The following is a 23,554-nucleotide window of genomic DNA, read 5'->3' as shown; positions in this document are numbered from 1 at the left end:
GAAGTTCCTCATGAAATGCTTTTCGGAACTTCCCGGAAGATTAGCTATAACGTCTTCCGTTTTTGTCCTGAATATAGACAAAGTGAGCGCAATTTTCAATTCCCAATCTTTATTAAAAAAAAATTCACTTGGATGCCATTTATTTTCTGATCCCTGATTGACTGATCGTCATCCTAAATTTTAGATCAATCTATATAGTAAGTTGCATTTTTTAATACTATATGAGAAAGCAAAGCAGATCCTGATTATATTGATTTATGTAAGATTTTGTGTTATTATAATTATTTATTCTTGACTACAAAAGGGCAAATTTTGATTGGCCATATGTGCATATTTTGCATCAATTTTTTAAGTAAAATCATAAGTAAACTCTGATTGGATAAAGGTACCATAAAATGGAGACACAGATTTTAGAGCTCATCCATCTTGAAAAAGAATATCAGTCGAAATGCCTTGGTTGATGAGACAGGTGCAATTACTCTAACCCTGTGGATCCCAAACTTTTTCAGTACAAGGCACTCTTAGGGTCTCCAAAATGTTTTCAAAGCATCCCTAAGCCAAAATAATTACCAAGTAGTCCCCCACCTTGCTTACCACTGGTCCTGGCCGAGGCACCCCTGTGAGATCTCAAGGCACCCCAGGGAGCCTAGGCACACAGTTTGGGAACCACTGCTCTAACCTGTATAACCATCATGGATTTGATTGGATCATCCAGTATTTTTCCTACCCCTGGGAGGATCTAAGACCTGTATTTACTGCATGATTACCCCATTTTCTCTGGTATGAGTATTCTGCAAAAAAAAAATTTGCATTGCGATTTGATGCTTTTTTATGTGAGTGTAATATTTTACTTTATTAAAAATATCCTTTTTCATACAATATTGCACTAGACCTTCTTTCTTTCAATCTTTTCCATGATTATGGGCTATTGATAAGTGAGACTGTGATGTATATCTTGGAGATCTGCTTTAAAGACAGCTAGAGAATTCATGTAAGGTCTATTCAAGTTGACAACACTAGGGGAACCTGGTTTCCTTCTTTGGAAATTTGGAAATCCGGAGTGGAAAATGACTTAAATGCATGAACTGAATTTATTCTATCACTATATATACTATAGAACTTCAATGAGTTGTATGAGATGGTATCAAACTATTTGAATGTTTGATATGCTGAACTACAGTTGTCTTTCTTAAATACCAGACACCCCATCAACATCATTATTTTTGCTTATATCAGTCACCAAAAAATATATATGGTAGCCTCATTGTGTGATGAATGTGCACGTTCTTTTCCCAACATTGTCAATATTTTATAGTTTATATTTTGATTCTGTGATTTATAATTTCTAAAGTGTTCTATAATTTTCCTGCAGGCCCAGGACAGTCTCACATATGGAAGCCCAGTGTTATTGCGGTACTTCTTCTCCCATGCTATGGTTTAAAATGATATAAATAGAAAAGACCCTAAAAAGGTAAACAAAACAGATTTAATTTGTAAATTATATGTTACATAATGCATTGCATTATTAACGTTCTTTTGTAGTTTCTAGCATTTTTTTCAGACACATTACATAAAATCCATATATTATTACAAGCTATATGTGGTCTTTGTGTGGCTAAAGACTTTCAAAATGTATTTGGTTCAGGACAACAGACTTCTATTACATACTCTGAGTGCTAATCTACTCCAGATAAATGGACATCTATCCATTGACAACTTAAAGAAACAAGATAATATGATCTTCTTGTATTAAATCGGGGACATTTATGTTATGTTCCTACTATTGTTGGGATAGTTGTAAACATATTGCTTATACAAGTTTCTATTTGGATAGTGCAATTTTAATGTTCTTTATTATTGTAAAACTCTAAGCTAATAAGGGGAGTGTTCCTTTTAAACACAAATTCTGAGAACACTAGATATATGCAATAGGAGTATCAGACCGATCTGTATCCAATGGTCTATATTTTATTGTTTTAATATATTATTATTTTATTAAAATATTTTTAAGATGATTATTATTGTGGTTTTTTTAGTAAGTGTTGTATTTTGCTTTAATCTGTTCCAACTGAAGGGTCAATAGAGTTTGCTCTTTCTATTGTTCTTTTTTACATCGCATATTTTTGCCGATTTTTTTCTATAGTCTTTTCGGGACACTTTCTATAAAATATGTAAAACTGTATAAAATTATTACCAGTGCAATTTTATTACATAATTAAGTTACTTAGCAAACGTTTTATTGATAAAAAAAATTCCATAAAAACTGTTTTGTGTAGTACCCATTCCCTTACAATGGTTCGATCTAATTTTAGAGTTTTAAAACTCAAACTGTCTGTTAACAGTGTTATTAACATTATCCTTGAACTGTTGCTGTCTAAGGATGGATACACACTACTGTGTTTTCAGACGATTATTTGGCCAATCAGACGATAAACGACTGATTGGCCCGATATCACAGTGTGTACCCTGGATTGATGAACAATTATTGTTCCAAAGCACATGAAATAGTTGATCGAGATTTTGAAATTGTACTGAAAATCCCATTCAACAATGGAACAATGAACAACTTAGCAGCAGAGGTGTTTGTACCTGTCAGTGCAAGCAATGAGCTGCAGTGAAGGAGAAGGATGTCTAGGGTGATGCAGTGAGGATTAGGGCGATGGCAAGCTAGGTGTCTGCATCAACTTCTTGTTTCCCACCACCCTGCTGCTGGTGGAAGTCTTGCATTACAGAGTGTACTCTGCCATCTCTCCCACACATTGCTCACTTCAAAGCCCTGGGAGGAAGACGGAGGCTGAGGCTCTTCTTTAACTTTGCTGCTATGTATCTGCTGAGAGGAGCTGGCTCTACAATGCAAGGAATGCTAATGACTCCACACTGAGGTCAGACTCACTCTCCGTCTCATGCCAGGCTGCTCAATCATGCAGGCATACACCGTACAGGTAATAAAGGAAGTATTTACCATTACAGTATTAAAATAGTAAAGTCTTCCAGCAGAAAATGTGCCGTGTTTTCTGATTGATATATGACTCTGTGGCTCTATCACCTGAAATTGTGCTACTGGCACACATTTACACAATGTGTACCGTGATTCATCTGCTGTACCTTCAAGGCAAATGGGAAGGGGATTGGCTGTCAGAGCAGTTTCTCCTCCCTGTCAGGAATGTGTGCACCAAACTACACTGGAGGTTATATTTCTCTACACACCAATCTGATTTACATGTGTGCCCTTTACTGAACTCTCCAGTCACAACAAGCAGAGGAAGATTAATGAGACCATCGTCTGGGACACAGGTGAAGTCAGTCACTTTTTTTATTTTTTATTAACTTGGGCAAATTAATCAGATCAGAACAAAATCTATCACCAGGTTATGCTGTACGTACAACTTTTAAAATGATATTGTTATAACTGGAAGCAAAACTGTGGTAATGGGAGCCTGAAACTGAAAATGATTATTGTCAGAGCCCATTTTCCCTGTATACAGCACCCATGTGGAAGGTAATATAACCTGTAGAAAATACAGTGTTCTCTGCCAAAAACACATCATGTCTTTTGGAATCCACTTTGTCACTATAAGTTGCAGCAATGGAAAAATTCCATTGGCCAAAAGACAGGTGAGAGTAGCTGCCTGAATGCATGGAAGCCAGACTCTGACCTCTGAAGTATTTCATCCTGTTCAGGCGATGGTTATGACAGATGAAGAGCATAGATCTGAAGGTAATTGGGTATAGTGTGTATACATGCATCGGCATGCTGATCGGACTTTTTTTTTTTGCTTGTCGTTGGAAAATCGCTAATCGTTAGAATTTTCTTACAGTGCGTACCTAGCCTAAGAGTCTAGATAAGTTTATCCAAGTCTGCCCTTCCTGTCCAAGATGAAGGTATTTTTCAGTTTAATGTCTCTCAATGATCCTGTACACCTAAGATCAAAATGATTTACATTGACTGGACTGAAGGTAGAGCATGAAATTTTCTACTTAACTACTGTTTATACAGTAAGATGGGAAACCTAACAGAGGGCAATAGAATTTCACGTAACTTTATGTGAATTTGTTTCCTTAAATTAATTCACAGTTCTGTCAACTATGAATACATTGCATTAATTTACAGTTTGAAATGTTGTAATGTGCTAATACCATTTAATGTTGTCAACATCTCTGTAGAATTGAATTACAAATTACAGCTCCAAACTTTAATCTACCCTTGAATTGCAGGTGGCAAAACAAAGAAATCCAGAGTTTAAATAGTGACTTTTAAAAGATGTACATCTGTACACAATACTAATGGACATGCTGCCTATATAGGGGTCATGATGAGTTGAGGGTTTTTTTTGTGCAAATAATGTGTTGTTGCATTACTGCACACAAAGCACTCATTCAAAAACTAGTGATTTATGTGTATATTCAGAAAAGTTATTATGTAACAAAAGCAAAATTTGCTTCCGATGTACCATGAGTGCCACATTGATGTTGTACAAATAATAATTTATATACAATTATATACAAAGACATGAAAATGATTACACTACCGAATTGCTTCAAAAATCTATATGGTATCCCCAAAATTGATAGAACATAAAAAATTGTACTGTGCAAAAAAGAATCTGTTGTGGTACATGGGTCATGTCATTGTATTGTACTCTATCCCTCATATTAACTATGTTTATTATTAATTCAACTACTTGTGGTCATATTATTATTGAAAATGCATATAAAAGATTTTTGTACGTTTCAAAAAGAAATAGTTTAATAAACTATTGAATTGGCTATGAATAACCTATTAATATGTATATGTTGACAATTAGAAACTTCATTTCTATATTTTTAAGTGTTAAATTAAAAAAAAAGAATGTTCCTTCAATTATATTAGTTGATTTTATATAATTGTATTCATGTAAATGGTTAACAGTAAAAATAATTAATAAAAATGCATGTTACATATATCATCATCATCATTTATTTATATATCAGTTGAACTGTACATTAGACCACAAAATATATTAAATATAGAAATGGTGGTATACAAGACATCATTTTGTGGTCTAGCATACAGACATATTTTGACACAATTTCTTGTAGGGAAATATTCATAACGTCTAATAAAATTATCTTCTTATCCAGCGGTTATCAATTTGTTGCTACGCGGATCCCTGGGGTGTCGTGGCAATCTGATAAGGGTGCCACAGTCAGGGCCCACAGTAAGCAGGGCGGAGTGGCTCCAAGCCTGAGAGGCACTCCCCTCCATCACTCATCCTCCGCTTGGCCGGCCAAAAATACCCCAAAACTTACCAGTACGGGGATAGCGGTGCCTGGCACCCTCCTCCCTGCTCTCTTCACACTGACTGTCAGATGTGACGTCATCACAAACAATATTTTTAGTGGGAAGCAACGCAGAGAGGAGCCTGAAATTAAAGAAAAGAAGACAGAAGGACAGCAGAACAAAAAAGAAGAAAGAATGACAAGTTAAATGTAAGTAAAGGAACAGAGGTGTAGCACTTGGATGAAAGGGACAGTGCAATAAAGACACAATGTAATGAAAAAGAAATCTGATAAAGGGCGCAGTGTGATAGTGAAGGGGCACAGTGTTATGATGAGGGGGCACAGTGTGATGGTGGAGGGCCTTACTACATTATTTGGACCCAACTACATAAAAAAACAGGAGTACCCTGTCATTATTTTGGCTTAGCGGTGCCTTGAAAAAAATTATGGAGACCCTAATGGTGCCATAAACTGAGAAAGTTTGGGAATCACTGTTCTAATCAAATCTTATGTCAATATTGATATAAGCATATACAAATGTATACATATATTTATTTTTTATTTTTTAGTTACTGGACGCTAACACAATAGGTTCAGTGAAATGAAGATTTGAAACTGATTTTTATATGTACAATGTTGTTTTGAATTTTACCTATTGAATCCTTAATATTCTATGCAACATCCTTTTTTTAATAACATTTTTTATTTGTATTTGAAGTGAAAGGAAGCAAGATTTATTTGAAAATTACCATAGTTGACAATTTGCCCAAAATGTAAGAATTTCAATATGTGTTATGCATATCCTTAATGCTAAAAGTGTGATAAAAAGTTATATGTGTTCGTTTACACATCTCAATAAAAAATAGAGCAAAAAAAATAGGAAATAACATGTTTGGCAAGAAGCAAGTTATGCAACTTTTGATATTGTTGGCCATTGTACAATAGTTATGTTCAACTGAAGGAAGCATTATGCTTAAATGTATATTATGAAAGTGTTTCACTCAAGTCAATAATCCTCTAAACCACATTGTTAGAAGTGTTATTTTTTGGTACACTTGTGAAACCCTTTTAAAAAAGTAGATACTGAAAACAGTAATAAATCTTTTAGGTGATATAATGATAATATCTATATATTACTGAAATTTTCAATGAAAAAAATTGGACTAAAGCATACTGATGAAAGACATGTCTTAATAAATATAAGCATTAATATGTTAGCTATATGGCCATTACCAAATTGTATAGATTTGAATGATGATTTCCACTTTTTTAAGATAATATAATATTATAACCACATTTATTTTACAGATTACATATAGTAAAACCAAAACACCAGATTTAATTTAAGTGCTTGATCCACACCATCGTCTAGTTTAAACCATCAAAAGCTTAAACGAGCTCTATGACCATAAATTAACTTAGAACAAATATTCTGTTTTATGTTTAATTGAATGCAAATTATGTTTAATAATATATAATAAGACTTTTTGAATGAACAAAAACACACATTTTAGAAGTTTCTGAATTTATGGTTTTATATTTAAATAAAAAATGTAAACACCCTAATCAAAATTTGCTCTCAACTCAACATGAGACACATAATAGATTTTCTAAAATAATATCAATATTTAAAATACATTACATACACAAAATAGATACATTTACTGTTTTATTTAAAAATATATTTTAAAATGTTTTATAAGGAGTAAACTGTTCCATAATTTTATTATTATGCAACATTTAAAATTTTATACAATTTAACAAATAATTGTTACAAGTACAAACATCCGAATATGATTGTTTAACTTAGATTTTTTTTATAAATTTTTAAAATATTTAGAAAAATATAACACATCAATTTATCATAAAATATAAATGTGTTAAAGTCCTGAAGGCATTATTATCACTATTTAATTAAGAGAGGGTTCTCCCTGCTTACATTTGACTATTGCATTGCTGTTAGCCAATGTTGAAAGATCTGATATTGAGGATGTTAAGGACATCTCATTCTCTCTTCTGTAAGTTACAGCTAAGAACATGTCCTTACTTAATGTCTGTAAATTTTTCCTTAGTTGCAGTTAATTGATTTATAGGATATTTGCCATCCTACCCATGTTTTGGGACATATATCTTAAAATGGACAGCATGCTTGAGTGGTTTTGTTCATTTTAAAGTTGTGCCTTACACATTTCTGCCAATATTTTAAGCATGTGTTGTTCAAGTCTAGCATTTTTTTTATGTAATCGCTTTGTACTCAGGGTAGATAACTTATTAGCTGATGGGAAGTTGCAGTTTTGCTGTGTCCTTTGGGACAGGAAACAGAATTGCACTAACATCTGCAATTGCCAAATCGCTTTCATTTTCTAATTCCATGTTTCCAATTGGCTTGGGAGATATTTGTTCAGAAAACATGTGAATTTGGAAACCATTTGTAGACTTTCAGCAGATAAATCTCCTGCAGTCTCTGTCGCAATGATCGTTTTGAAGGGCCTCGTCAATTCTGTGAAATTCATACATAAGAGGTGTATTTAACTTTTAATAACAAAACACTACAATGTTTACCTGGATGATCTTAATGACATTATTATAATTACTTATCCTGTTTATTCAGTGAAGCAGTAAATGCAACACTTGACTGTCCCTATAGAAGAAACATAAAGGTAACACATCAATAAATTGCAATGAATATTTATGAAAATAATTGAATTCATTTTAAAACTAACAAAAAACATTAATAAATATCCTCAACTTATGTACCCTAGTTTCCAATGTTCTAGAAATCTTCTGGGTGGTTTTAGCGATCGATTAACCCTTTATATATTTTCTGGACTATCTGTCTGGCTAGCTACCATACATACAGATCCAGTAGCCACACTGGATCCATCTACGTCACTTTCTGTGATAGCGGGAAGCAATAACCAATTTTGTTCCTGATAACGCATTACTTCCAGCATTTCCTGGTGCATCCTGGGCATATCACACTGTGTATTGTTGAATTCTAGAAATGTTCTTGTCAATAGTTTAAATGAAGAGGCTATGCAATCGTTGGGTAGTTGTTGATTGGTTTTTTTTGTCATCTATGGAATATATACAAATTTTTAGATGCTTCCGTACATCGCCCACCTCGACCTGAGTGAAATTTCTGTATGTTTCTAAAGTTTTAATTGATAATTAAATGCTATCTATTTCTGACATGGTGGGGATAACCGTTGCAGGCTTGGGGTTAATTATCTCACAATTGGCCTCTCTAACATTGTGGTGTCCTGGTTTGCAGAACAGTTTGAAGATCCATCCTCTCATTCTATTGACCCTTCAGATGGTAGAGGATGGATGCTTGGAGTATTTTGCACACTGATGTGTTGAAAATGTTTTCAGTGGTGTCGACTGGAGAACAGAATATATATCTGTCTTCAGGCATTTTCAGTTGAAAGTCCTCTGGAACTATTAACTTATTTTTTATTTTATATTTTAACAATTATAAATTTATTTATAAAGGGTAATTATTTTGAAAACACAGTAACATTTTAAGCTATTTGTATCCTATTGTGATGTACTAAAAATAACAGACATGTACATAACACAAGTTGGGCTGGATACACACTAAAGGTTTTTCAGCTGATTATTTGATCAATCACCCGATAATCGAGTGTTCAGCCCGACTATCACATTAGTGTGTGCACTCCAATGATGAACGATTATTGGTCTAAAGCACATCATATCATTTCATTTGATTTTTAAAGTGAACTAAAAATTTCGTTCAACAATGGAATGATGTCGCTCCAATCCTGCAATGCGTACGTACTCACAACCAACTGCTTGAAAATCTGCTGATAGGTTCTCCAACAGCGATGCCTTTCTGAGCGTGTTTATTTAAATTTATGATATTGTCTCTACTTTTGTCATGTGGAGCACTGCCAAAACCTCAAGCAAATTGAAAAAGTGTTCTTTTAATGACAAAGTAATAATAAACCTGTTTTACATGCTCCATATATCATTTATGTCTTCCTGCATGCAAGTGTATACAGCATGCATTGTTAACACATGTTAAAATACATATTCTCATTAACCTATCATTTATTTACTGATGGGACGTGTCCATTACAATTCTATATTATTATATTAACATTATGTTTTTTTCATTTTACGTTTTTATGCCTATACCGCTGTGTATTTAATGTTTTGAATATAATGGCAGAGTACAAATATATATATATATATATATATATATATATATATATATATATATTACAATAACTATATATATATATATATATATATATATATATATATATATATATATATAAAATTTCATGCCCACCTATCTACCAAATTCAACAAATAAACCAGAAAGTTGTTTATAGGATCATTTATTCGTAAGCATCATCCTCATTTTTTAGACTGGATGTAAAAAAAAGAAAATCCTTACATTGCAGAATATCTTAATCTACGAAATAAAATATTTCAAACTTCTGTTATAATTACTATTATTTTAAATCTTTATCTGGCTACAGGCTTCAAACATAAATTTTTCATACATGTGAAACAAGTCCAGAAATTTTTTCTCCAGTTTGTGGAACTTCTTCTTCTTGATGTTAGTCCTTAATTCTTTAAAATATTTGTTCAGCTTTTTCATCTTAAATAACCATACCCTTTTCATCACCGGAAGTTATAGAAATATTGGTGGTTGTGTTCTCCTTCTCTCCTTCTGAAGTTTTGTCAGAAAGGATGATGGTATGAAGAAAGGGAAATTAATTTAATTATGTTTAACGGTGAAATAGAATAGTACATTATTTTTTTACAGTGGGATACTACCAGTTGCTTGGACACTGCTTTAAATCACTTTGTGCTGATGTCCCATTTTTTAATATAACACCTGACCTTTTTTTTATCTTTTTAATGAAGTTTAATTACATTCTTTCAGTTTCTCTTCCCCCCCCAATTCCTATGTCAGTGATTTCTTCTTTTATAGTCGCTACAGCATCTTTAATTTTTTTTGTGCTGCACGGCAACACACTTCATTGCCTATTTTTCTTTATGTAAATATATGACAACGTTTTACAAATCATTTTAATTGTTATTGTTATCATTAATTACTAACACCATTTACTAACTAGTTTTACAAATTTTTAATAGCCACTTTTAATACTTCTTTTTTTTATGTTTGTTCGGATTTTCTTCAACTTTTTTTGCTCCTTTTTCTTTAGATCTGACCAGCTTTTCTGAATCTGGAATTTCTTTTTCTTTTTCCTGAGTTTTTGCATAACATGTTTATGACGTCACCATACAGGTACTCCTCACTTAACGACCGAGTTCCGTTCCTACGACTAGGTCGTTAAGCGAATTGGTTGCTAAGTGAGTACAGTACTGTTATATGCACCTACATGTATTGTAATCATTTTTATTGATTCTGAATGAAGAAATAGACTAAAGAAAACTGTATTTTGTTAGTTTGCTTTACATTACATAACACTGCATAACAGAAAATAAACATGTGTACAGTAAAGCTCTACAAACAGCAGCAATTATAACAATGGGGACCCAGGGAGAACCTGGTCGTAACTCCGAGTGGTCATTAAATGGGTAGGTTGTTAAGTGAGGAGTACCTGTAATTAGTTCCTTTCTGGGATTGACTTTTTGGTATTTCTTCTTGTGACAGTTCTAGTCATGCTGGTTCAGCACTCTCACCATCATCTCTATATCCCTTGGACTCATTGGCTTAGCTCTTTTCACCCCCTCCAATTGCTTCCTTTCTTCTCCACCACCCTCCACTCCTCAATCACTTTTCGCTTTCACCTGCTTTCACTTTTCGCTGTTCATCAGCCATGTTCTAATGTACTGCTGGTGACAGACTGGCTCCTCTATAATTTTATAGACGAAGACATGGGCGTTCACAGTTGGTATGAACCATGGCAGCTCTAGCTGCAGAGTGGAGCATTGTGGGTGATAATTCATATAACGAATTTGGACCTAATTTCATCGTTTTTATAGAAAGTGTCACAAACTGTCATGAAGGCAAATCCGGCAGACCTAAGGGATCTGTCGAATTTAGCTTTACTCTACCCAGAGGCACGGAGTCTAGCGGAGCAAATGGTCTTTGCCAGGGACCCCAGCAAGGAGGTATGGACTTTGCGACCTCTGCTCCGCAGGTCGCGCCCCCCTGGGAGAGTGCCATGCAAGACCCATAGGAAGAATCCAGATATATGAAGAGCAGGTCAATAGAAGCAGATGGAAGTAAGATCATCTGAGAGATGAGTGATGGCCTTAGTAGACAATTGAGCAGCTTACTGAATAGCCTGAGGGCTGGTATTGACCACTGCAGACAATGAAACTGAATGCTGGATAGTCTGCGGACAGGCAAGTATCCACTGCGGACAATGGAACTGAATTCTGAATAGGCTGCGTACAGGTGAAGCGTTAGGAAACGCAGGGAGTCAGGTCAAAGTACTTACTAAGAAATGATTTGAAGATCAGGCACTGGGAAAATGGAGTGGGTGTCTTAAAAATTCCACTCAGATAATAGGCAGCCCAATGAATAGGAGCCCGAGATTATAATAACAATCGGATCCGCAAACCCAAATCCAAGATGGCGACCACATGCTGAGGATTGCAGATTCACCGCCAAGGAGGACAGTGACGGGGACCAGGTAAGTTTGCTAGGCCCCGGCTAGGGGAACCGCAGGTCCGATGTGTAAAAGTAAGTACTTTATGTAGTGAGTTTGTGTAGATGTTTTTGATGTTCATGTAAATATTACAAGACATGTTTTATTTATTTTTAGGAAAACATTTAAGGTGCCATCTGACAAAACTGTGGAGCTTGTGAAAGATTTCATTGAGGCCTACAGATCCCATTCCTGCTTGTGGAAAACAAAGTCAAATGAGTATTCTAACAGGCAGAAGAGAAGCTTGGCTTTGTATGATATGACCCATCTCTGATGTTCAGAGATGGGTTTCATACCTCTTCTCAGGGCCATTTTAACAACATTATGGGCCCCTGGGCAAAGCAGTGCACCGGGGCCCCTACATATACATATATGTATATATAGAGAGCGATACAGATATAGATATATAGAGATAGAGATAGAGATAGATAGATGTACTTGCTCAGTGACCGTTGAAGGTTTTTTTGCAGGTTTTTTCTTTTGCAGGATTATTTATTCTAATTAAGAGCCCTGCCTATGGGGCCACCTTGCCAGTGGGGCCCCCGGGTACCTGCCCATCGTGCCCAATGGAAAAGATGGCCCTGCCTCTCCTGCCTATAGGCCCAAATCAGCACTTTTACTCTTCTACTATATGCTGACATACAGTAGAAGTGCTTACTGCTTGTAAAATACATATGTTTTGTTTGTTTTGTTTTTAATATGTTGGAATGTTCAGTTTATATTTTAATAAAAATAATCAGACTATTCCTTTCATAAACCTCCTTATTTTGTCCCTGGAGAACTTGTACTATAGCCTCACAGATCTCAGGTATTATCAATTCCAGAGCTTGTGGTGAAATTGCTCTGCTGTACTTGAGATCAGCCAGTGTCCTTCCTGTGGCCAAAAATCATAAGGTAGCAACCAGTCTCTGCTCTACAGATATTGGTATCCTTAAATGGGTGTCCTCCTTCTGGATGAGTTGGGTGACAAGCAGGAGCAACTTGTGTACAGATTCACGATCTTTTGAGAAGATGTTATGGCAGAGGAAAATCAGAACTTCAATGGTAAAACATGTAGAAATCGTATTAAATGTCTATATTGTGTACGCATGAATCGACATGCTGATCGGGACTTCAGTCGTTGGTAAAATTGTTAATGATATTGCATTGGGAGAAATTTTCTGTAGTGTGTACCCAGCCTTATACACATATTTTTTTCCCCTGCTGTTGTCACTAATAGTGGACTTTCAGAGGAAGGCCAACAACAGTTGCATGAGAATGTTCGATTGTTTCTTTGGAATAGATAAAGTGACAATATTTTCAAAATGGTTAATCATGTAATTACCATAACATATATATTTTTATGATTCAAGCTAAAACATACATTAAACAAGTGTAGTTCATTATTGTGGACAATGTAATTACTTTTAAAATGCACAATATCTGACATAAGTATATATAGTACTTAGAAACAAATAGGAAGGTCTATGTTTTAGTAGGGGCACTCTAGGTTGTCTAAAGTTGTTAAAATAGTTACATTTTTATTATTAACACATTAAAATATACTGACGTGGATGTTGATTATATTGTTAATTATATTTAAATGCAATACTTGTTCATAGCAGACACCATGTTTATATACTGATTTCCTAGGTGATTCTAACTCACTAAGGTCCATATTGTCATCAATTCCAGTGTATTTACAAAAATTACATTAAAATGACTTCCTGTCTGCTAAGTAACATAATTACTCTCTCAAATCTAAACTCTGTACAATAATCTACCTGTCTGATTACCTAAGAGGAAGAGTAATGATATACAGTAATCTGCTATTAAATCCTAAAGATATTACCAGGAGGATAGTAATCATATTCCAGTATAATACTTAATCACTGCAGATAGCCAGTGTATATAGTGATAGCCTAAGCGACTATTATTCGTTGAGGTCCAAATTCTCTCTCTGTGTTACGTACATGAATTAGACTAACCCTCCTGGTAGATTCTATTTCATAATAAGGATTTGCATGAATTCATTAGCTCTAGTACTAAATATATGAGCCTGACAGACAGCAAAGCAAAAAGCCAACGCGTGTTTCTCTACATAAAGGCAATGTAAATACTTTTTGTCCAACCTATCAACTTTCTCCTGGCATGGTGAATGCTGTGTCCTTGATGTAAAATGTAAATGTTTACTTTTTGGCGGGACATGTAACCCTTGGGGGGAGTTCAATTAGCCACGAAGTGTCTCACAGACATTCCGGAGATCAATGTGATTTGATAATGGAGATTGTATGATTAATATGTAACTGTGTGTAGATTGTGTTGCATAAATAGGAATTGTATACATTTTGTATTATAATTGAACAGTATAGCTTGATATATTGTTAAGATGGTGGACAATGTGCCATGCTTTTGTCAACTCCTGCAATGTTGTACAATTGTGGGACTATACATTCAATCTATGGGACACAGTGAAACAGGATTATGGTCTTTGAATGGAATGTTGTTTGTCTTTGGTTTACAAATGCAAGATGGCAAAAATGAAACTGTAAGTCCTGGAGAATAGAATATAGAATTTGGATAGTATGTAATGACTATTTTAATGCATGATGAAGTTTACACTATACATTAAGTACTTTGACATAAGTGAAATGAAATAATATAGAATAAATGGTATAAAGAATGTGAGTGGTATGGGATATACATTGTATTTGAGGCTTATATTGCTGTGAAATGTATGCAGAAGACTGGAAGGTGTGTTGTATTCAATGTTTAAAATGGAGCACAGTGCCCCGCTCTCCACCCCCCAATACACACACACACAATACCAGAGCACATCACAAACCCTTCGCAACAGGTGCTGTTTGATTCTACAACCTCCCACCACACAATACAATCATATTCACAAACCCTTACTACAATAGTTCACGCACACGCACACACACACACACACACACACACACTAACTTATATGTTTATTAAACAGGCATTGAATGTAATTTATTGTGTGAACATCTATGCTATACTATTTATACTAATAGAGTAATTGAAACTTGCTGTTTGTATAATATACTCTGTTTGCCGTTTTAGAATATATATGCGTTTTACATTTACAATTAGAATGTTAATTAGAATACAAACATTTTAATTGAATCTACATCTTGTGTGTAGTCTTTCTCAGCATAAATTTATTATATGAATATTGTTTCTGGGAATTTGGGGGAAAATGAATTATATTTCTTATGTTGTTACCATAACTATCATTGTGAGGAGTTGGTTGATGTTAATAGTCATAAATAATGTTGCTAAATGGTAATCAACAAACTTGCCAGACTATTAGCTACCCATACCCCCTTTTTACATAAAAAATATATGTATGTAAAGCTGGGAGCACTCCTTATTAGAATGACAGCCTTGGGAGCGTAAAAAAAGTGACCACCTACACCACATTTCAATATACTAATATATATATATATATATATATATATATATATATATATATATATAGATATATAGATATATATATATAAACATGTGGACAACCATTAGTGTTGATCATGAAGAGATGTATAAATAGCTTACACTAAACACATATATCATGAATTCAATATTTCATACAGTCCATATAGTCCAGACCTCTTTTGATGTTTTTTCAATATCCAATTAAAAGTGTTGCTTTTACTTTATGTTGGTTACAACAATTTTTCATAGAAAATGTCATAAAAAAGTAAAGCAAAATTAAATTATCCCCAAAAAATCAGTGATTTAAATCCAGGTAACCAAAAATTAAAAAAATCTAAGTATAATGCAATCAATTCCATTTTTTATTTTACAATGTTTTATAGGCTAAAACAATAATTTGATAATCAGTATATCTAATAATAAATATTAAACACAAAAAAACTGTTCTGAAAAGGTAAAGGTGAAATTCTATTGGATGGTACAAGGGACACATTCATTTTAAGAAACTTGTTTTCAAATAAACAAAATAACATTAAAATAATTACTAATAAAATTGTTATAGATTGAATAAACAAAGAAATTCAAATACTGGCACATTATTGTTTTTGTATAAAGCTTTAAGCAACAAAAAACATTAGAAAATTATACAAATATGTTTTATTGCGACAGGAGAGATATGGTCTCTTAATTTTGTTCACCAACCCACCATCTCATAGTTCAGTTAGGGTCTACCACCAGTTCCCGTGGAATGATAGTGACAACTTTCTCTTTACAATTTTCTTTCATTCAGAAAATAGTTCCATAAATTTGATGTCACCTCATCTGCAATTTCCCTCCATATTGCCTCCTTTGCTTTGATTTTATAACTATATCCAGTATGTCATCCATATAAGAGAGCGAAATGTCTTAATACTCCATCTACTAGTACCTCATTTTCAATATTTGAGAAACAATGTGATCTTTTTTTTTTTGTCCTTTTTGTGAACTACTTTCTTGGATAACAGTCGCTTCCTGGATGGAGTCCAAACCCTCCTCCCCACTACTGGAGTAGGAAGACATATCTACATATAAAAGAAAATAAACAAAAACACAATATATTTTCAGTAATGAACGATAATTTTAACAAAACAATTACAAAACAAAAGTTTAAAGTATGTCATTGGGGTACAAACAAATGATATAGTAATTCCAAAATACAGTCATTGTATGGCAATTAAAAATAAGGGTACAGATGGTTATACATGGTAATTTGTTTAGAATTTCAATACCTTATGGTTAGTTTAATCAAATACTGAGGCTGAAAAAAAGAATTAGTCATTGCTTTTGTTTCAATTGATAATACATGGTATATTTTAAAGCTATGTTAAGTGCTAAACAGTAAGTTTATCATAATAGAGCACTTTACAGTACAATTACATTGTAATCACAAAACAATGGATTCAATTGAACAATAGTGAGATTATATTTCCTTTACTTTTGGAAGTGGGGAGTGGTGTCTGAGATTTCAATACAAGGTTGAAAATTAATTAATTAAATGTGTGTTCAATTTGTATGCAATATACTACTCATTATGTATTAAGTGGCATCCCACCTAGCTTCTTTCTATATGCTGGAACTATTTTAAAAATATACTAATTATTAATATTACCATAGATATATTTCTTACCTTAAATAAAACATAGTTTATGTATGTACTGTTCTGTTTGGGATAAACTTCCCAAAGATTGTGTTCAGCTGTAGGAAAAGCCCGTATAAGGGTCCCTGTGGTATGAATGGAGAGAAAATGGTGAGCTTCATTCATCTATACCATTCCAGGGCTTGCACTATGCCAGACACTCTGCTTGTAATCAGGAGTTGCTGGTGTGCTGCTAAAAGGCTGCTTGGTAGTTCATTCAATTTCTCAATACCTGGGGAGTATGTCAGGTGACTCCTGGGAGGTACTGCAAGTGATAATCAGTAAGTTCTGTTGTTTTCTATGTGTGTGGGACATTAGGTTCTACACTTTAGAGAGAATGCTTCTGTGTATTATTTATAAGCAGCACAAGCAAGGGTTTTAATACTAGTAAACCAAACTAGCTAAGATTATTTCAAAGCACTGGACTAAAGCTCTGGACTGGTGTGATTCAGTTTGCTGATGCATGTGGAATGCAGACTCTAACCTGATTGTGTGAGGGTTTGTTTTTTTTACTTTACTGAACAAAACTTCATATTCACTGCTCTCAAATTTTGGTCCAAAAACTGTGTACAAGGACTCCTGGGGGGTGCTCTCAAGATTCTACCAATATAAAAATATTTATTATATTTCTTGCAACAAATACTATAAATATATACTGTCTTATAGGCATACTATCATGTTTACATATAAAATTTGTATATTAAAACTATAAATACTGAATTCGTGATTATTTTTAATAGAGATGAGCGGGTTTGGATTCCGCTAATCCGAGCCCACCCGAACAGTGCGGATCCGAACGGGATACGAGCACTGTTCGGATATTTCCGGCAGGCAAAAAATTGAAAACGAGGCTCTGTCGTCCAAGTCTCGCGTCGAATCCCGCGAGGGGTGGGAGGGAGGGCCCAGAACAATTCCATCTCGTACCTCTTTTTTTGGCATTATGTGCTCAAGTTACCTCGGTGCAACCTTTTGGCCTAAAAACAATATTGTGAGGTGTTCAGAATAGACTGGAAATTAGTGGAAATGATTGTTATTGAATGTTATTGAGGTTAATAATAGCGTAGGAGTGAAAAAAAAAACACAAAACTGGTTTTTAGCACTTTTTATGCTTTTTTAAAAATAAATCAGAACCAAAACCTTTCGTCGGATGTTTTGGCAAAACAAATCAGAACCCAAAACCTCAAGCTAATCAGAACCCAAAACCCAAAACACTAAAAGTGGCCGGTGCCCACACTTAATTTTTAAACGCATGCTAATCATGCAGCCTCTTATTATACTATTTTAAGTCAACTTTTACTTGGATTACATAGTTCTAAATCTAATTTTTTGTATTATAATATGTTTTAAACAAAAAAATGAAAGGATAAAATGTACTTCCTGTTTATAGTTTGTTCTGTGCTTCATGAAGATCTGAGCAGCTCTCTACACTCGCATCCATGGTGCTTGTGGTCTGAGGTTCACTATGGAATGTTCTTTACTGTGCATGCCCAAACTTTCAATGGCGCATGCACAGAAGAAAGGTATCCAACATGCAACAACATTTCATGTTTTTTTTCTATATATAAAAACAACCATGGAGTATAATAGCTCAGTGGTCTAGTGCATTGACTGTAAAACAATCAGTATACAAAAAAAGCATGAGATTATCAGCGCTATAATGATCTGCTTCCTAGTATGTGCACACTAGAAGATGGTTCTCCCTCTCCTCATTAAACAGAATATATAAAACATAAATGGTGTACATACATTAGGAGCCAATCTTTAAGCACATCAGAGTTAGAGGCAGTTTCCTTCTCTATGGTAAACACCGATAGTACAATTCATTTCTCACTAAAACTCAAAAGAAATCAACATAGTGTAGTAAATTATTTCCAATTTTGTACAGACAGATTAGAAAGAGTCCATATAAACACCATGTGCTGATAGATGCAGATATGGGGACAAGCGGAACTGGACAAACTAAAGATTATATGACTGAGACAGCCCTCTGGGTTGGTGAATCGCCTTCACCAGCAGGAACCGTAGCAGCATGTACCCAACTACGTCACATTTTTCAGAGGCAGGCTACTCTGTGTATCAACAGCTTTAGTAAGAGGCATACGACTGACAATCTGTTACAAAAACTAAGGGATATCATTGCAACATGGCTTATACCACTAATATTGTGAGAGCATTACAGCTGGGTGAATTTCATCACATTCCGTGTTTTGCTCACACAATCAACTTGCTGGTGCAGAGCTTTTTGAAAGATGACAGGGACATGCAGGAGATGCTGTCTCTGGGATTGCAGCTACGAGAACAATTTAATTTGCCCTGCCACCAACTGAAGCAAGAGGTGGTAACAAGGTGGAATTCCACCCTATATATGCTTCTGAGGATGGAGGAACAGCGAAAAGCCATCCATGCTTACTCCACAAGCCATGGGAAAGGTGGGGGAATGTATTTTACTCAAGTGCAGTGGAGAATACTTTCCTTGTTGTGCATGGTGCTGAAACCATTTGAAGTAGTCACCTGTGAAGTGAGTTCAGACACGGCTAGCTTGAGCCAAGTGATTCCTTTAATTAGACTTTTGGAAAAGCAGCTTGAGAAACTGAAGGAGAGGGATGAAACAAAGCAATTACACTACGTATGTCGGATTTAAAGAGCAAGTACCCCTTTCGCTTTGCCAGGATCCAAGAGTTAACAAAATTGAAATTGGATCACTACATTTTGGCAACTGCGCTTGATCCTAGGTTTAAGAGCTATGGGCCTGATCATTAAGGATCTTAACTTAAAAAACTTCTTATTTCAGTCTCCTGGACAAAACCATGTTACAATGCAAGGGGTGCAAATTAGCATTCTGTTTTGCACATAAGTTAAATACCGACTGTTTTTTCATGTAGCGGTGTTTCTTGGTGAACACTGGGGAGCTCAGTAGACACCGGACCACTGGCCAGGCGCCGCTAATCTAGAAGACCACAGGGTTCCCATTCCATCTGTAACGGGTTCCGCTGACACAATACAAAGAAAAGGGATAAAACAGCGTTCATGTGATACTGTATTTGCTTGAATATATTTCATATTAAAGCTTTTCAGGCACACAGGCTTTTAGGTTCAATCAGAAATGTGCTTACTTTATCTTCAAATAGGTGCTTTCATACCTACACTCAGAATCAACGGCATACAAAAAACAGATGGTTAAGTATACACAGGTTTTCTGCATTTGCTGTCTGTTTATACAGATAATTAATTTACAGCTTTTCATTAACTCTGTTAACCAGACCCATAACTACTTTCCTCTACCACTCAATCTCTGGGTAACTATCTGTTAAAGTAATATACTTTTTTACTACTGGGATACATAAGTTTAATAGTATGTAAATGTTTGTTAGGATTTCTATAATGGCTAATTATAAACTTGGAGAAACCTTAATACAATTGGTTTTAAAAATAAATAAATATCTTCCATAGCACTCGTCCCATGGGCTAATATAATGGATGTTATGTAGTCGTGAGGGATGATTTTAATGTAATGTAGTTGAGGGCATGGGCTATTTTAATAGTGGGTAAAATATATTAATTTATTAATGGGGTGATGCTGGAGGCTATTTATTTAAAGTGGGTAATGGGAGTTTTTAATAATGGGGTGGATTGGGGGCTAATTGAATGTGGAGCTTAGTTTAGGTATAAGGATTTATGGAATCCTAATTCTAATTATTGTATAGCTGTTTAGGAAGGTAAATGGGTTTATTTATTAAATACTATTAATTTGATATCGGGGCACAATGAGGGGGGTAGGTCTATTAAAAGTGAATACTACTAAATATTGGGACTATTTAGGGGTAAACACTGTTTATCTATTTATTTATAACATTTAATACTGTTAATTTAATGTTATGGTTGGTTGCAGAGAGGGTGGCCTAATTATTAAAAAAGTGTTCTATTGATTACTGTCCAGGCTGGTTGGGGCTGCCTAAAGCTTTTACTTATTGCTGTTTTTTCCATATATCGTGTAACCATCATGGTTTAAAAACAGGGTCCAGGCAAGCAGAGACTGAGTTTGACACTAGCAGCAGTAGGTAGTGAAAGCTGCAAAAACTGGTAGGAGAGCAGCAGTCTGCCAATTGTTCTTATTCTGGTGAGAGTCCTTATTTGGAGTCCTGGTTCTGAATGGGGCCCAGACTGTGCATTCTTTATATACAACCAATTCTTAAATACTACATAATGCACTAGCTATATCTTCTGTTGGCTGACCATGCCCTGTATAGTCACGCTCTATGGTGGCTGGGCACACGCCCTCTGGTGGGCCCTCCATGCTCCAGTCCAACACTGAGAAATTTTCACATATATTAGTGATACTTGTTGTGACATGATGGACCTTATGTTACCCTGTTGTGTTGCTGGGTATTGGCTGGGCTTACCTTGTCACCGTCCCCTTTCTTTACTCCAGAAGCACGCTTCTTAAATCATAGTAGTAAGGACTCTGCCACTGCTAGGCTTCTTCACCAGCACCTACAACCACTTAATTTCGGTAACTGTCGCTGCTAGTGTACCCCTTGCTGGGCACCTGGGCTGGTACCCTTGACCTCTTCCCTCAGACCAGGGTTGCTGTGGATGGTTCTCCCTGGCCTATCATACTGAGCTGCAGGGTAGTGGGCAGAATGTTATTGGACCACGGGTCCCAACCTTAGAACAGCAGGATAACTTATTAAAACGGTCTTATCTGTAGGTGACAAGAATTACAGCAGGTAAGTAGGCATCAAAAGCAGGATCTTAAAGCAGGGATATTTATATGCTCAAGAAGTCCTCATAAGACAGTTACGCATTAGTTAGTGGGACTAATGGTCTTAAGAAGCTCAGATGATATAATACAAAACATGGTCAACTAGAGCTTTTTTTAAAACGGTTTCTGACACGTTGCCAGGAGGTAATCCAGCTCCCTGATCCTAGCTGGCACCACAAAGTCTGAGATATTACATACGATGTTTACCCTCAGGATGTTATATTCTCTAGACTTCAAGATAACACAATTTTGCACTTAACAAAATTTAGATCAATCTGTGAGTTCCCAAGTCACTACTTGTTCCATTAGTCAGACATGTTCTAAGACACACAGAATGAAAAGCTACACAGGATAGAAAGGCAATGATCTCCCACCCCCTGCTGTGCATTCAGGCTAAATGAGGTCTTGGTCACTCACAAATGAAGAGGCCTTATTAGCATGGGATTTTCTTTCTTCCAAAAGCACATTTCCTCCAACATATACCTCTGTTTTAGAAATCAATACGTTTCTAATACAAAAATCAGTACATTTGCACTGCACCACTAATTGAAATAAATTTAGGCAAGAAGTTATTTCCAAGTGATCCAACCACACTTGAGTTTTATTAGTTACATTAAAAGCATTGTTTTTATAGAGACCTTAAAATAAAGAATACATCAAACAAATGAACATTTAACTACTTTTTAATTTGACTGGAATTGTTGCTTGTTAGGTTCTCCTTTTTGATTTAAGAAAATGTAATTGTTGATGTGCAGTAAGTGTGTATGTACTGTAAATTACTGTGGCACAAGATGTGCAATGTGGTGAACACTAGTTTGTAGAAAAGCACTGCAGGGATTGGGGGGGGGGGGGGTTCTGTTTATAAGGCTGATAGTGTCTAAATTTTTTAAATGGAATCCTTTACTTCACACTTCATCTTCTGTCCTGGACCAAGGCTGTAGCAAGGAGGCCACTATATCATCCTAACACTCAGCACCATGTAAGATCTTCTGTCCCAAAAGCTTTTTCCTCTTCTACTGTCCTTAACTACTACTAAGATACATGTGTGAGAAGAAAAGATGGGCAGCCTCTTACTGGGGAACATTCAATGTTTGACATCCTTGCTAAAGACATTTCAGAGCTGGTGAGACCCCAGCTCACACAAACATTACAAAAACCCATTTAATTGCAATACCACAGTTTAACCCAGCGGTTCCCAAAGTGTGCGCCGCGACAAGCTGCGTGAGAGAGAGGGAAAATGCTGGGTCTCGGCGCCATGCAGATTGGTCACTATAGTGACAAGCTGCGTGAGAGAAAGGGAGAATGCTGGGTCTCGGCGCCATACGGATTGGTCACTATAGTGACAAGCTGTGTGAGAGAGAGGGAGAATGCTGGGTCTCGGCGCCATTCGGATTGGTCACTATAGTGACAAGCTGCGTGAGAGAGAGGGAGAATGCTGGGTCTTTGCACCATGCGGATTGGTCACTATAGTGACAAGCTGCATGAGAGAGAGGGAGAATACTGGGTTCCAGCGCCGCACAGATTGGTGAGTTTATGTTTTGTTTTGTTTTTTTCTGGCTTTTCTGCGGCAGAGGGGACAGAGTAAGAGGGAGCATGGCAGAGGAGAAGGGAAAGGGTGACAGAGGCCAGAGGAGAGGGCAGCGTGACAGATGGAAAGGAGGGGGACAGAGGGCAGAGGAGGGGAACAGCGTGACAGAGGCCAGAAGAGGGAGACAGAGGCCAGAGGAGAGGACAGCGTGACAGAGTTCAGAGGAGAGG

At 35.6% G+C, this 23,554-nt stretch overlaps 1 protein-coding gene across 1 annotated transcript in view; it reads left to right on the top strand.

Annotated features, from left to right (window-relative positions):
* Positions 1-3,629: 3,629 nt before the first annotated feature.
* LOC142143444 (cytochrome P450 2K1-like) overlaps positions 3,630-23,554 on the top strand; it is a 74,635-nt gene continuing 54,710 nt past the window's right edge. Inside the window, exon 1 of the mRNA XM_075201293.1 lies at positions 3,630-3,718. Within this exon, the coding sequence (XP_075057394.1) occupies positions 3,634-3,718 (85 nt within the window). The 5' untranslated portion in view covers positions 3,630-3,633. The remainder of the gene's footprint in view (positions 3,719-23,554) is intronic.

Source organism: Mixophyes fleayi, chromosome 3 (assembly GCF_038048845.1).
Source record: "Mixophyes fleayi isolate aMixFle1 chromosome 3, aMixFle1.hap1, whole genome shotgun sequence".
NCBI classification, from domain to species: Eukaryota; Metazoa; Chordata; class Amphibia; order Anura; family Limnodynastidae; genus Mixophyes; species Mixophyes fleayi.
This window is presented reverse-complemented; position numbering and strand designations above follow the sequence as displayed.